The following is a 14,981-nucleotide window of genomic DNA, read 5'->3' on the forward strand; positions in this document are numbered from 1 at the left end:
ACTTGTAGCGCGCGGCACAGTGGAAGACTTCCTCAAACGGGAGAGGGAGAAAGGGAAAGAGAAGGGGACCTGCGTATCTCGCACGCAGCTGTGTTTACACAGTGCTCTCTCTCTCTCTCTCTCTCTCTCTCTCTCTCTCTCTCTGCCACTCGCAGACTGTGTGGATGACTGTCACTGAAAGTGCTTATGGGCGGAGCCCAGCCAATAACAGGCTGGAAAATGATGCTTTTGAGTACTCCATTAGAAATATAAAACAATGATTTTTTTTTAAATAAACCTTACAGATGTCTTCCATAGACTCACAGGAATTGTGTAAAGTTGCCCAAATAGTGCTAGGAATAGCAATGCAGGTCCCCTTTAAAAGATTTGCCGCTAGAGCCCTTTTTAAAGACAGCTAATCAAACAGTGGGATATTGACGACGATACCGGCGGTCGACCTCCTAATAAAAAAACCCTGAATTGAATAGACTTGACTTGACTTTACACACTCTATACATTTAAGTGATACTTCATTGAGTCCATAGGTGCCATTGTGTCTAAATGTAAATGAGATGACGGAGTGAACTGCTCAGTGGATGTTTTAGCTCCTATTCCTGTTTTCCGCCCAGACAGTGAACTGGGTCAAGTGAGGAACGACACTGTTCTAGTTCCACTTTGGGTTTGAAGAGCCCTAAAGGCCCAATCCGTGGTTTCTTTTGGACCATGTAAATGTGGGGTATAGTCACATACATTGTGGAGTTTGACGTATAGATGGAAAATATATATATTTTTTAACTCATTGTAAATCAATATACATTGTACAAACAATACCAATATAAACAAACCTTTTACGGACAGAAAATACGGCAAACATAACATTCACCTGTTGTTCAGCATTCACCAACTAGAGCAGTGTTTCTCAAAGTGTGGGGCCCCCAGGGGGGGCGCAGAGGCATGACAGGGAGAAATGTGTTTTTATGCGGTTTTTATGTGCTGAACGCACGCCCATAAAACAAAGCACACGGTCACGCCCCCCCGCTCTCGCTCTGGGTTCATCCAGCTCCCCGCGCTTGCCAAAGACTCGCGACCGGTTCCACGCTGTTCTGATGGTCCACAATGAATCCGATCGGCTCGAGTTACATGCCTGAGAAGTAAAATGTGGAAACAGGACTTTTTTTTTTTTTTTTTTTTTCATGAGTTTCATTCAATCCAATCCAAAGGGGTGCAGTACCATCCGGAGAGACGATAGGGGGCGGTATTTTCCCAATGGAGCTCAGAGAGAGTTCCAGTGGTAAACGGGAGGCTAGATTGATGAAATATGAATGGAAATCGCTAATAATAAAAAAAAAAAAAAAAAAACTATTAAAAACGAGATCTCTCGTCGGTTGGCATGAACTAACGAGAAATCTCGTCGTTGGCACTCAAAGTGTTAACATGGTAACAGAGGTTGGTGTTTGAAAAGTGATGAAACCTTGGAATTCTCCCTCTTTTTCTTCAACTCTCTCCCCATCTGTCTCTGCCTTTCTCTCTCTCACTCTCTCTGTCTCTCTCTCTCTCTCCCCATCTGACTCTGCCTCTCACTCTCCCTCTCTCTCTCTCTCTCTCTCTCTCTCTGTCTCTGTCTCTCTCTCTGTCTCCCTCTCTCTCTCCATCTGACTCTGCCTCTCACTCTCCCTCTCTCTCTCTCCCTCTCTCTCTCCCTCTCCCTCTCTCTCTCCATCTGACTCTGCCCCCCCCCCTCTCTCTCTCTCCATCTGACTCTGCCCCCCCCCCCCCCTCCCTCTCTCTCTCTCCATCTGACTCTGCCCCCCCCCTCTCTCTCTCTCTCTGTCTCTCCCCCCCCCCCCCCCCCCCCAGGACGGGCTGGTGAAGGCCAACATGGAGAAGTTGACGTTCTATGCCCTGTCTGCTCCGGAGAAGCTGGACCGCATCGGGGCCTACCTGTCGGAGAGGCTGTCGAGGGACGTGGCCAGGCACCGATACGGGTACGAGTCACACCATCACTCTGTACACAATACAGTCACTCTGTACACAATACAGTCACTCTGTACACGATACAGTCACACCAGTCACTCTGTACACAATACAGTCACAGCAGTCACTCTGTACACAATACAGTCACTCTGTACACAATACAGTCACTCTGTACACAATACAGTCACACCAGTCACTCTGTACACAATACAGTCACTCTGTACACAATACAGTCACACCTGTCACTCTGTACACAATACAGTCACTCTACACAATACAGTCACAGCAGTCACTCTGTACACAATACAGTCACTCTGTACACAATACAGTCACTCTGTACACAATACAGTCACACCAGTCACTCTGTACACAATACAGTCACTCTGTACACAATACAGTCACTCTGTACACAATACAGTCACTCTACACAATACAGTCACTCTGTACACAATACAGTCACACCAGTCACTCTGTACACAATACAGTCACTCTGTACACAATACAGTCACACCAGTCACTCTGTACACGATACAGTCACTCTGTACACAATACAGTCACTCTGTACACGATAGTCACACCAGTCACTCTGTACACAATACAGACTCTTAGTATTGATCTAATCTGCTACTTTTACTGAACAATACAGACGTTGACTATTTGTTTGGAGTCATTCGACATAAATTATTGAGATAATATAATTTTGTCTCCATTACAGAGAAAATCCATCTGCAAAAAAATACAGAAAATGAAATTGATTTCAGACATGTTGTAGCTCTTGGCGTTAGACTGTTCCGATGCACTCCGATGTTTTAGCCTGGCATCGGCCCAATATCTAGATTCATCATACGAGAATCGCATGATAACCAAGGAAAACTAATGTGGACCGTTTCAGTGATGTGTTTTTACTAGGAAACCGCTCAAACTATTGGTTGGTTTCCTGTAGGATGTGTTGCAGTGTTTGCTAATATCAAATCATCGCAGAGATGAGCAGTTTAGCTCATTTAATATTCCTTTTTTAATAATAAAATAATATTTTTTGTTTTGGTCTGATGTATGGCTTGGACTTTAGTAACTTATTTCATTGTGAATTTCTCCAGACCCCTCTTGGCAGAGCCTTGAGGTATAGTCTGTAGTAGCTACACCTCAAAAACTAAAAATGTAAACAAAGTGCAATACCAAGAGGGGCTCTTTTTGCCAAGAGGTCGCTGTTTGACGACATTAAAGATTGTACTTTTTAAGATTCATCTTGTTTCTTGGCTGCAGTGACGGCTGACAGGAATTCAACTGTATTCTAGTCAGTAGTAGAACACTGGTTTGTTTTTCATTCTCTAAAGCTGTCCTCTCTCTCTCTCTCTCTCTCTCTCTCTCTCCCCCTCCCTCTCCCCCCCCCCTCCCTCTCTCTCAGCTATGTGTGTATAGCGATGGAGGCTCTGGACCAGCTGCTGATGGCGTGTCACTGTCAGAGCATCAACCTGTTTGTGGAGAGCTTTCTGAAGATGGTGCGCAAGCTGCTGGAGTCAGACAAGCCCAACCTGCAGATCCTGGGGACCAACTCGGTGAGTGGAGGGAGGGGAGGGGAGCCCAACCTGTAGATCATAGGCACCAACTCGGTGAGTGGAGGGAGGGAGGGGAGCCCAACCTGTAGATCATAGGCACCAACTCGGTGAGTGGAGGGAGGGAGGGGAGCCCAACCTGTAGATCATAGGCACCAACTCGGTGAGTGGAGGGAGGGAGGGGAGCCCAACCTGTAGATCCTGGGTACCGACTCAGTGAGTGGGGAGCCCAACCTGCAGATCCTGGGCACCAACTCGGTGAGTGGAGGGAGGGAGGGGAGCCCAACCTGTAGATCCTGGGCACCAACTCGGTGAGTGGGGAGCCCAACCTGCAGATCCTGGGCACCAACTCGGTGAGTGGGGATCCCAACCTGCAGATCCTGGGCACCAACTCGGTGAGTGGGGAGCCCAACCTGCAGATCCTGGGGACCAACTGTGTAAGTGGAGGGAGGGGCATGGTTAGGGTAACATGCGCCAGCAGGAGATGATTGGTTTGGTCGTGACTGTGGGTCTGTCTGTGCATCTACCCGCAGCTAATCTCACGTCGTTTCAATGAATGAATAGTTTATTTCTGTCTTTTACAACAAATCAACAAATCAAAAACACACTTGTGTGGACTGACTTACAAAAAGAAAAAATCAGCAAGCTCACACACAAAATCCAAACCCAATGACTGAAAACTGCTTATTTTTGCCTATCCTTTACAATTCTTAAAAACAAAATATATTTTTATATTAAAAAACCTCAATATATGCTGCAAGATGAGAAAATAAAATTAAAGATGTTTTACTCAAAACTGTACTCCTGAATTATTTAACTTTTTAAGGCTTTTTTAAATCTCCCCCGAGAAGTACACTAAGGCTATTCCATAGTTTTAACACATCTAGCTTTTACATTACGGTAGTTCTTACTTTTTTACATGTTTTAAGAATACATAACCCTCTTGAATTATACTTTCCTCCTCTTCAATAGTGTGTGTAATATCATGAATAATTTATGGTCTGTGTTCCCAATATCCACGCTTGATCACACTCACACACTTGGTGTGTGTGTTCATGTGCTTAGTATAAGTGCACAAGTGTTTCCCATTTCTCCAATAAATGAAAGTGCAAAGTGCTTGATTTGCACTTTATCTACACTTAGGCTTAGGGGCCGTGTCCACAGATAGAGGCTTAGGGGCCGTGTCCACAGATAGAGGCTCAGGGGCCGTGTCCACAGATAGAGGCTCAGGGGCCGTGTCCACAGATAGAGGCTTAGGGGCCGTGTCCACAGATAGAGGCTTAGGGGCCGTGTCCACAGATAGAGGCTTAGGGGCCGTGTCCACAGATAGAGGCTCAGGGGCCGTGTCCACAGATAGAGGCTTAGGGGCCGTGTCCACAGATAGAGGCTCAGGGGCCGTGTCCACAGATAGAGGCTCAGGGGCCGTGTCCACAGATAGAGGCTCAGGGGCCGTGTCCACAGATAGAGGCTTAGGGGCCGTGTCCACAGATAGCTTAGGGGCCGTGTCCACAGATAGAGGCTTAGGGGCCGTGTCCACAGATAGAGGCTCAGGGGCCGTGTCCACAGATAGAGGCTCAGGGGCCGTGTCCACAGATAGAGGCTCAGGGGCCGTGTCCACAGATAGAGGCTCAGGGGCCGTGTCCACAGATAGAGGCTCAGGGGCCGTGTCCACAGATAGAGGCTTAGGGGCCGTGTCCACAGATAGAGGCTTAGGGGCCGTGTCCACAGATAGAGGCTTAGGGGCCGTGTCCACAGATAGAGGCTCAGGGGCCGTGTCCACAGATAGAGGCTTAGGGGCCGTGTCCACAGATAGAGGCTCAGGGGCCGTGTCCACAGATAGAGGCTCAGGGGCCGTGTCCACAGATAGAGGCTCAGGGGCCGTGTCCACAGATAGAGGCTTAGGGGCCGTGTCCACAGATAGCTTAGGGGCTGTGTCCACAGATAGAGGCTCAGGGGCCGTGTCCACAGATAGAGGCTCAGGGGCCGTGTCCACAGATAGAGGCTTAGGGGCCGTGTCCACAGATAGAGGCTCAGGGGCCGTGTCCACAGATAGAGGCTCAGGGGCCGTGTCCACAGATAGAGGCTCAGGGGCCGTGTCCACAGATAGAGGCTCAGGGGCCGTGTCCACAGATAGCGTTTAGGGGCCGTGTCCACAGATAGAGGCTTAGGGGCCGTGTCCACAGATAGCGTTTAGGGGCCGTGTCCACAGATAGCGTTTAGGGGCCGTGTCCACAGATAGCGTTTAGGGGCCGTGTCCACAGATAGCGTTTAGGGGCCGTGTCCACAGATAGAGTTTTTTTTTCAAGGCGCACTGCTTTGAAAATCTAAAATATGCACGCCCAGCGCGTTTCCATAGCGTTTTTTCAATCTGTCTCGCGGCTCCGCCACTTGCTCGATTTTGATTGGTCGGTCGAAAAAAGTGACCTTGATGAGCGGCGCTCCTCTCGAAAAGTTTAACTATTTTCAACTATATGCGCTGGGAGCGCTCCGCCCCCAAAAACGCTAGTCGCCGAGAGCGCTAAAACGCGAGGTGCGGCGTTGGGAAAAGGAGCGCGCCTGTCACGTCTTTAGCATAGAAATTAATGACGGAAAGGAGCTGGCGACTCATAAAAAGCTGGCTGTGGACACGGCGGCCCCTAAGACAGCTTTGGAGCGGTATTTGGCCAGACCCACAATGCATCAAGTTAGGGATGTTTATTGTTGACGCCAGCCACGAGACGTGCAGGAAATTGTCGACGCAAAGATGCAAATGTTAACTTTATATTATATTCATATCGTAACATCATGAATGGTATTGTTTATGTGACTATAACGTTACTAAGCTCTATTAATTTGTCTGCAGTCAGCAAGCCCATGTCGAGCTTTGCACAGCACCTCTTAACTGGCACCGACCCGGCCCCGGGACGTTTTGAGGACAACATTTGAGTTACATGCCGATATGTGACGCATGTGCCAAAGTACACGGCAGAGCTTTATTTATTTATTTTTTTATTACCACCCCCGAGCCTCGACCTCCGTCAATCATTTGGCGATCTCGAAGATTATTGGACAGGTCTATCTGACGGCCCGTTCTGTGGAGCGCACTCGACTATTGAGAAACTATAGGAATTTTCCATTGGTTCTCTCAGTCCATGTGACTATTTCTAGCATTTCCGTTGGCTATAGTGACTGACATAGATATATGATAAAATAGATACAGCGGATTAGATGCAGTCCAGGGAAAACAACCAATCTAGATTCTATGCTTTACATCCACGCAATCTCTGAGAGATGCACAAAATTTTGAGATGACAATCGATTCCGATACTATAAAGCGAGTCTTTATCACAAACTGATCCAAAGATATTTAACCCTTTAATCGCCAAGTACGCCGTAACACGCCATTCTCCGCCATGCGTAATCTGCCAATGACGCCGTAACACGTCATTGAGATCAATATTTCAAAAATCTGTGATGGCAATCATATTTCACCCGCGGAGTCTTGAGATCCCTTGTTGAACTCCTCTCAACTCTCCAACGGTTCAAGAGCGCCATCTGGTGGCCGATCGGCGGATCGCCCAAACAGGAAATGAGCGGCAGGAACTGGTGCTCATCCATATTCGGTCCGACCACTTGCTATAGCTCCCGGGACTCGAGCTCGACACGATGGATAGCGATCAGTTGCCAATAACTCGATAAACAACATGATTTGGACGTATATACTATTATACAACCTGGAAATGGATCGCATATTTCAACATCCCATAATAGCAATCTTTTTGCTCCACGCTCATCGCCCAACGGCCCGAGGAGACTGGGGTAAGTTTCAGCGTTTATTATTACCGTGTTCGATACAAACTGCTCTGATGATCATATCACCCACACTACATGAATCATCTAACGTTGGCCACGGAATTATAAACGACCCCCCCCCCCCCCCCCCCCAACAGATGATGAGTAGTAACTTCTAGAAGCACGTACATTTGAATTTTTTTATCTGGCGCCGATCGCTATCAAACTGTATTTGATCATCAATATAATGCATTTAGGGCTAAAAATCACGTTCTGCAGAATGCTGCAGAAAACGATAAAAACATATTTATACTTTAGACCGTATTTTAGTATGAATATGTGAATGAAAAAGTAGAACGTTGCTACATCCTAAACGATAGATAATTGACGTTGAATGGGCGGGCCATAGTAATGTCAATTTAGCAATACAATTTAAAAAGTTATAGCCCTGCAAAGAAGGTGAACTTCTCCATAGACAAATAGAGCTGGCAGAGGATGATATAAGGATGTACATAAGCGTGGCAGAGAAAGGGTTAATGTTTTACAAAACATGTCTAGTGTTGCGGCCCGGCTTTAGAGGGTTAAAAGCCAAATTGTATTTTTCATTTAGTTAATAAATGTCTCGTTGTAATTCCTTTATATACCTAATGTAGTGCATTAGCTTTTTTTGCTCCGATTTGACGTCAGTTTAACTGCATTGTTACTGTTCACATGCGTGGTGTCGTCACAGTCATATATAAGTAAAGTACAGTTTCTGTGCCAGCAGCTGGGGGTCTATGACCCCCCCCCCCCTCCCTCTCTCTCTCTCTCTCCCCCCCCCCCCCCCCCAATGAAGAGTGGTGTATTAATTAGGAAGCAGTGTGAAGTTAAATGTCAACTAAATACTGATATTTCCAGCTTCTGTCACGCCGCCCTCTGCTTTCCCCTCCAGTGGCTGTATTTGAATGCCACGGTTTCCCTTTCATACCTTTGAAATAACGGGAGACTGTTTTAATGGGATCCAGGCTCTTTACTAAGTTGAAAACATTTCACCAATGCTGAAGAAATCTGCTGGTCCTATTTTTTTAAGTAGCAGATGTGAAATATAAAACTAAATTCTTAGTAGTACCTCAGAGTGGGCCGATACCATTTTATTTACTGCCAATACCGAATCCGAGACTTTTAACTAAACAAACTAAACTTTTAAGTATCAGACGATACAGAGTACCAATTTACTGAACAATATAGACTTACAGTAGACCATCGGTTTGGGGTATCGGCCCACCGCTACTAGGGATGCACTGATCCGACTTTTTCAGTCCCGATACGATACCGATACCTGGATATCGGCCGATACGGAGTACTGATCCGATACCCATTTTATTTTTTTTATCTACTTTTTCTCCTCTTTCTATTTTTTCTCCCATCCCAATTCCACTGTGCCAATTCTCCCCTCCCCTGTCTTGAACGTTGCTCGCATATGCCCCCCACTGGCCGGTTGTAGGGAGGATAGAAGCCTTGCATCACGTGTCCCCTCCGATACACGAGGAGGCAGCCTGTCGCATCTTTTCACCAGACAGCGCGGACTCTCTTTGGCGAGGTGTAACGTGTGGGAGGCTCACACTACCCCCGCCATTTCCTGTCTCTGCTGTGCAGGCGTCCCCCAACCGACCTGTAGGAGTCGCTGTCCACAACGTCCAGATTACCACCCATCGACTTCCACCCGCTAACTCTGCCAATTGAGTTAGTATGACGGCCGGTCCAAGCCGGAGGCAACGCCGACAGCCGGATTCGAACCCGGTGTCTCTTGCGTTGGTGACGAGCGCAATGTCCGCTGCGCCACCCAGCCGCCTCCGATCCGATACCCATTGTTCAATTAATAAACTGTATGCCTCACTATGTGGAAGAGACTGGGATCATTCATTTGTGCAAGGCAACATCAGGCTTGACTTAAAACATTACTTTCCTAACTTAGTGAAACAAAATGTAACAAATTAACACACGGATATAAATGTACTGAATAGTTATTTGGATTGTTATATATATTTTTTTTTTAATTATCTTTTCCCCCCCTTATTTTTCCGTTTTTTCTCCCCTCCCAATGTTAGTCGTTATGCCAATTCCCAATCCCCTTCCTGGCCGTTGTGCCCCCTACCGTCGGTTTGGGAGGGCGGAGACTATCGCATGTTTCCTCTGACACATGTGTACCCAGCCCACCACTTCTTTTCACCTGGCAGCGCGGACTCTCACTGGGAGAGTGTAACGTCTCATAGATCCTTCCCTTGCTGTGCAGGCGCCCCGACCGAACTGTAGGAGTCGCTGTCCAGACCCACCCACTGGCTTCCCTCCCGCTGACTCTGCCAATCGAGCCAGTATAACGGCCGGCCAAGCCGGAAGCAACGCTGACAGCTGGATTCGATACCAGTGTCTCTTGTGTTGGCGAGCGCCTTGTCCGCTGCGCCACCCACCTTATTATTATTTTTTTTTTATACCCAATCCAGCTATTTTTGTCATATTGGGGCCGATATCCGATATCAATATCCGATCTATATACCTAACCGCTACTTCAGAGTTTAGCCTCGTTTGTCCTCTGGGATGTTTCAGGCAGAAATTAAAATGTGTCTCTCGTCTCCATCCGTTCCTCTTCTCTTCCCCCTCTCTCTCTCTGTCTTCCCCCTCTCTCTCTCTTCCCCCGTTCTCTCTCTTCCCCCTCTCTCTCTTCCCCCGCTCTCTCTTCTCCTTCTCTCTCTCTTCCCCCGCTCTCTCTCTTCTCCCTCTCTCTCTCTCTTCCGCCGCTCTCTTTCTTCCCCCTCTCTCTCTTCTCCCTCTCTCTCTCTTCCCCCGCGCTCTCTCTTTTCCCTCTCTCTTGCCCCGCTCTCTCTCTTCTCCCTCTCTCTCTTCCGCCGCTCTCTCTCTTCCCCCTCTCTCTCTCTTCCCCCTCTCTCTCTCTTCCTCCGCTCTCTCTTCCCCCTCTCTCTCTTCTCTCTCTCCCCCCTCTCTCTCTTCCCCCTCTCTCTCTTCCCCCGCTCTCTCTCTTCTCCCCTCTCTCTCTCTTCCCCCGCTCTCTCTCTTCCCCCTCTCTCTCTTCTCCCCTCTCTCTCTTCCCCCACTCTCTCTCTTCCCCCACTCTCTCTCTTCCCCCTCTCTCTCTTCTCCCCTCTCTCTCTCTCTTCTCCCCTCTCTCTCTTCCCCCTCTCTCTCTTCTCCCCTCTCTCTCTTCCCCGCTCTCTCTTCCCCCTCACTTTCTCTTCCCCCGCCCTCTCTCTTCCCCCGCCCTCTCTCTTCCCCCGCCCTCTCTCTTCCCCCGCCCTCTCTCTTCCCCCGCCCTCTCTCTTCCCCCGCTCTCTCTCTTCCCCCCCTCTCTCTCTTCTCCCCTCTCTCTCTTCCCCGCTCTCTCTTCCCCCTCTCTTTCTCTTCCCCCGCTCTCTCTCTTCCCCCGCCCTCTCTCTTCCCCCTCTCCAGTTTGTGAAGTTCGCCAACATAGAAGAGGACACGCCGTCGTACCACCGCAGCTACGACTTCTTCGTGTCGCGCTTCAGCGAGATGTGTCACTCCGGCTTCGAGGACCCTGACGTCCGCACCAAGTGAGTTGGACCACCTGTCTCAAGCCCCGCCCTCTTTTCTTCATCCTCCAATCTCACAACTGTCACTCGGACTGCAACACAGGGACACGTTCAGATGAGAGGTGGCCAGATGTCGAGCCAGGAGCAGATGTTTACCTGCCCTCCTGACGGAGACGCTAGTGTGTGTGTGAGGATGACCTTTAACCTGCGTGTGCAACAGGTACCCCTGTTACCAGGTCTGATTGACTTGACCCAGGGCAGGTGTGGCTGCTTAAATCAACCATCCCCACACCACACCCAGAAAATGTGTTTGTATATGAAATCAGCCCACTTACCATGTGCTACCCTGACCTGACCTTAAATCTGTTTTGTACCATCATCCCAGATATAAGTTATTTTGTCCTCGGGACGTCAGCATGTCATTAATTTAAAATTCTTTTTAGGATATTCATGGATATATATATATTAGGGTGGTCCTTCGTGAGGGGTACATTTTCAAATGTATTTATTTTAAGCTCCAACCACTGGAATCCATTATAATAGTCAATTAAACTCTCCTGGTGAATTTTATTCAAGTTCCAACGACTTTTACCCCTCCCTCATCAACCTTGAAGTTTAACCTCCGTTGCAGTAGCTCGCACTGCTGATGTCATTGTTGGGACTTGCAGTGTGCCGCTTACAGATTTGATTTGGTTTGAGAGCCATCTAGTGGCGAAGTTCAGATATAGCCATTTCTGTAAATTAAGTTAGAAGAAGAAGAAGGTGGATGTCATTGTCCAAAGCCATCTACGCACTTAACATCTTAAGCCCTAGCCATATTTTCTGAAGATTCGCCTAAAAGTACATACCCAAGTAAATGGAAGATTGCTCCACTTCTACAAGGTCCATTTGCATGTTCCTGGTATCTAGGGGCATCTATGGATCTCAGGGAATGTATTCCCAGTGTCAGAAATATTGTTTCTGTTACTCTGCTTGAGTAAATTGTAATGAACCAACAGAGAATATAAATTACTAAATGATATGAATACAGAAAAATTACATGAAAAATGGTTAGACTTCCGTTGTCGGCGGCTTTAGACGCGAGAAGAAGCACTCATGAAATCGCTGTAGTCTTAAGAAAAAGAAGACAGAGCGGCTGAGTGGCACTCGCCACCAACGCAGGAGATGCTGGTATCGAGCCCAGCTCTCTGCGTTGCTACCGGCTTGGCCGGCCGTCATACTAACACAATTGGCAGTGTTAGAGGGTGGGAAAGCCGGTGGGTGGGGATTGGACGTTGTGGACAGCGACTTCTACAGGTCGGTTTGGTGACGCCGGTGCGGCGGAAACAGGAAGTAGCGGAGGCAGCGTGAGCCTCCCACGCGTTACTCCTCGCCACAGAGTTCAAGCTGCTGCGGTGAAAAGATGCGACAGGCTGCCTCCTCGTGTACCGGAGGGGACACGTGATGCAAGGCTTCTATCCTCACTACAGCCGACCAGTGGGAGGCATAGTCTAGCAACGTTCAAGACAGGGGAGGGAATAATTGGAAATACGAAATTGGGATGGGAGAAAAATAGAAAAATGGGGGGGAAAAAGTGGATAAAAAAAATAAAGAAAAAGAAGACGGGAGGGCTTTCGATGGATGTCGCAATTTCATAAAACTACACTACCCAGCTGAAACCGTTTTTCACATAATTTTTCTGACGTAATTATCGTGTTTATATCTCATGGGTCGAACAAACCTCAACGTTATTGCCATAAAATACAATGTATATTGTTTCTTTATCTTTCTGTGAACATCTAGAAAAAAACAATCACTGCTGAAAATATCGGAGCTATAGACATTATACAAAAGTAACTGTACTTACAGTAGATTTCATTCACAGTCTGCTGCCCTGTAACGGGCGCCTGGTCGTACTAAATCCAGATTTAACACTGCCACCTGAAAGAGGAGATTTGGCCCGATCCATAGATGTATGACTTGGCCATAATGGTAATTTATAGGCCTGATATTCTTTTTTAATTTTTATTTATTTTTTAATCTTTTTCCCCCTCCTTTTTCCGTTTTTCTCCCATCTTAATGTTAGTCGTTATGCCAATTCCCAATCCCCTTCCTGGTCGTTGCGCACTCTACCCCCTACTGTCGGTCTGGGAGGGCGGAGACTATCGCATGCTCCCTCCGACACGTGTAGCCAGCCCACCGCTTCTTTTCACCTGGCAGCGCGGACTATCACTGGGAGAGTGTAATGTGTGGAAGGTCACACTACCTCTCCCAGATCCTTCCCTTGCTGTGCAGGTCCCCCGACCGAACTGTAGGAGTCGCTGTTTACAACGACCAGGACCCACCCCACCGGCTTTCCCACCTGCTGACGCTGCCAATTGTGCCAGTATGGACGGCCTACCAAGCCGGAGGTACCGCAGCTCGATTCGATCCCACTGTCTCTGCGGTGGTAGACAGACACTTAGTCCGCTGCGCTACCCGGCCGACCCTGTATAGGCCTGATATTCTATATTAATATTTGAAATTGCATGTGTCCGGATGGCAAAATTCAGTACTGTATCTACAAAACCCCCTGTAAATCATCTGCCCTTTATTAATTTGCTTTTTTAATTTGATTTTTAGTACACTTAAGTGGCAATTATTCACGTCTCGTCAATGTTAGCATGGTGTTATTCACTGTCAAAGATGAAAAAAGAAAATGTATATTCTCCTTTGGTTCATTAGAATTTACTCAAGCCTAGTAACAGACACAATACTTCTGACACTGGGAATACATTCCCTGAGGTCCATAGATATCCCTAGATACCAAGAACATGCAAATGGACCTTGTAGAAGTGGAGCAATTTTCCATTTACTTTACTTGGGTATGTACTTTTAGGTGAATTCTCTGAAAATATGGCTAGGTTAAAAGGTTAACAACCGTGCTCTCTGCACTGGGCTGTTTCTCTCCATCTCTACACTGGGCTTGTTTTTATAAATTTTAATTTAGTATTTTCATTCTCATTTTAATCCTTATAAGCTCTATTTATTCCCAGATAAAAAGCATCTCTCTGGGATCATCAGGGTGAAACTTCAAGGTCGATGACTTGACTTACTGACTTAATCCTCTTTACCCCGTTAGGGCGTCCACCAGAGCTCTCCATATTTAGGGTCGATGAGGGAGGGGTAAATATTGTCTTGGAATGTTCATATAGAATGAATTCTGGGGGTTGGAGCTTAGACTTTCCGACTTTCAATTATATATATATATATATATATATATATAGTATATTTATAAATTTCCTCTTGACCAAGCAAAGTGAAATCTATGAATAGTTTCAAGTTTGTTTATTAAATATCACAATAAAATACACATAGGCCTACTTTACTGTGAAATGCTTGGTTCTGTATGAGCCCCTGAGAGTGTGCTTCATACAGTAAAAAAAAGTAAGTAAAAAAAACTTTGAGGTAAGGTGCAATTGCAAATGAGGTATGAATGTAGTGCAAATCTCTTTAATAATAGATAAATATAATGTAGTGTTAAAGTGTCTAAGGTGAGTGTTTGTTTAAAAGTGAGTGTGTGGATGTGTGTGCAATGAGTGTAGATGATGGGTTGTTACATGGAGTCATTGAGCATCCTGATGGCAGGGGATAGAAGCTCCTTCTAGTCTCTCTGTACCGGCCATGAGACTCCGGTAGCGCTTGCCTGACCGCAACAGTTCAAAGAGGCAGTTGTTTGGGTGACGAGAGGTTATTCTCTTAGCCTTGGCCCTGCAACGCTTGTTGTAAATGTCCTGGAGAGTGGGGAGCCCCCCTCCAATTGTGCGTTCTGCTGAACGGGCCACTCTCTGTAGTCTGCTCCGATCTTGTGCGGTGCTATTCCCAAACCAGGAGGTGATGTTACCAGTCAGGATGCTCTCTATTGTGCACAAGTAGAAGTTCCTAAGGATCTTCTGACTCACTTTGAACTTCCTTAGGCGCCTGAGGAAGTAGAGGCGTTGTCGTGCCTTCTTCACAACACTGTCAATGTGTGTGGTCCATGTCAAGTCCTCGGATATGTGGACTCCGAGGTACTTAAAACTGTTCACTCTCTCGATCGGTGCCCCGTCGATGCTGAGGGGGCTGTAGTCCCTGGCCCTCGACCTCCTAAAGTCCACAATCATCTCTTTTGTTTTGCTGACGTTCAGGGAGAGGCTGTTCTCCC

General features: G+C 47.2%; 1 protein-coding gene across 4 annotated transcripts in view; it reads left to right on the forward strand.

Annotated features, from left to right (window-relative positions):
• efr3bb (EFR3 homolog Bb) overlaps positions 1 to 14,981 on the forward strand; it is an 86,466-nt gene that overhangs the window by 24,655 nt on the left and 46,830 nt on the right. For all 4 annotated transcript variants that reach the window (XM_084330857.1, XM_084330858.1, XM_084330859.1 and 1 more), the window contains 3 exons: positions 1,837 to 1,964; positions 3,359 to 3,509; positions 10,719 to 10,840. In XM_084330857.1, the coding sequence (XP_084186983.1) occupies positions 1,837 to 1,964; positions 3,359 to 3,509; positions 10,719 to 10,840 (401 nt within the window). The remainder of the gene's footprint in view (positions 1 to 1,836; positions 1,965 to 3,358; positions 3,510 to 10,718; positions 10,841 to 14,981) is intronic.

This window comes from Notolepis coatsorum (genome assembly GCF_963971535.1).
Source record: "Notolepis coatsorum genome assembly, chromosome: 15".
Taxonomy (NCBI): domain Eukaryota; kingdom Metazoa; phylum Chordata; class Actinopteri; order Aulopiformes; family Paralepididae; genus Notolepis; species Notolepis coatsorum.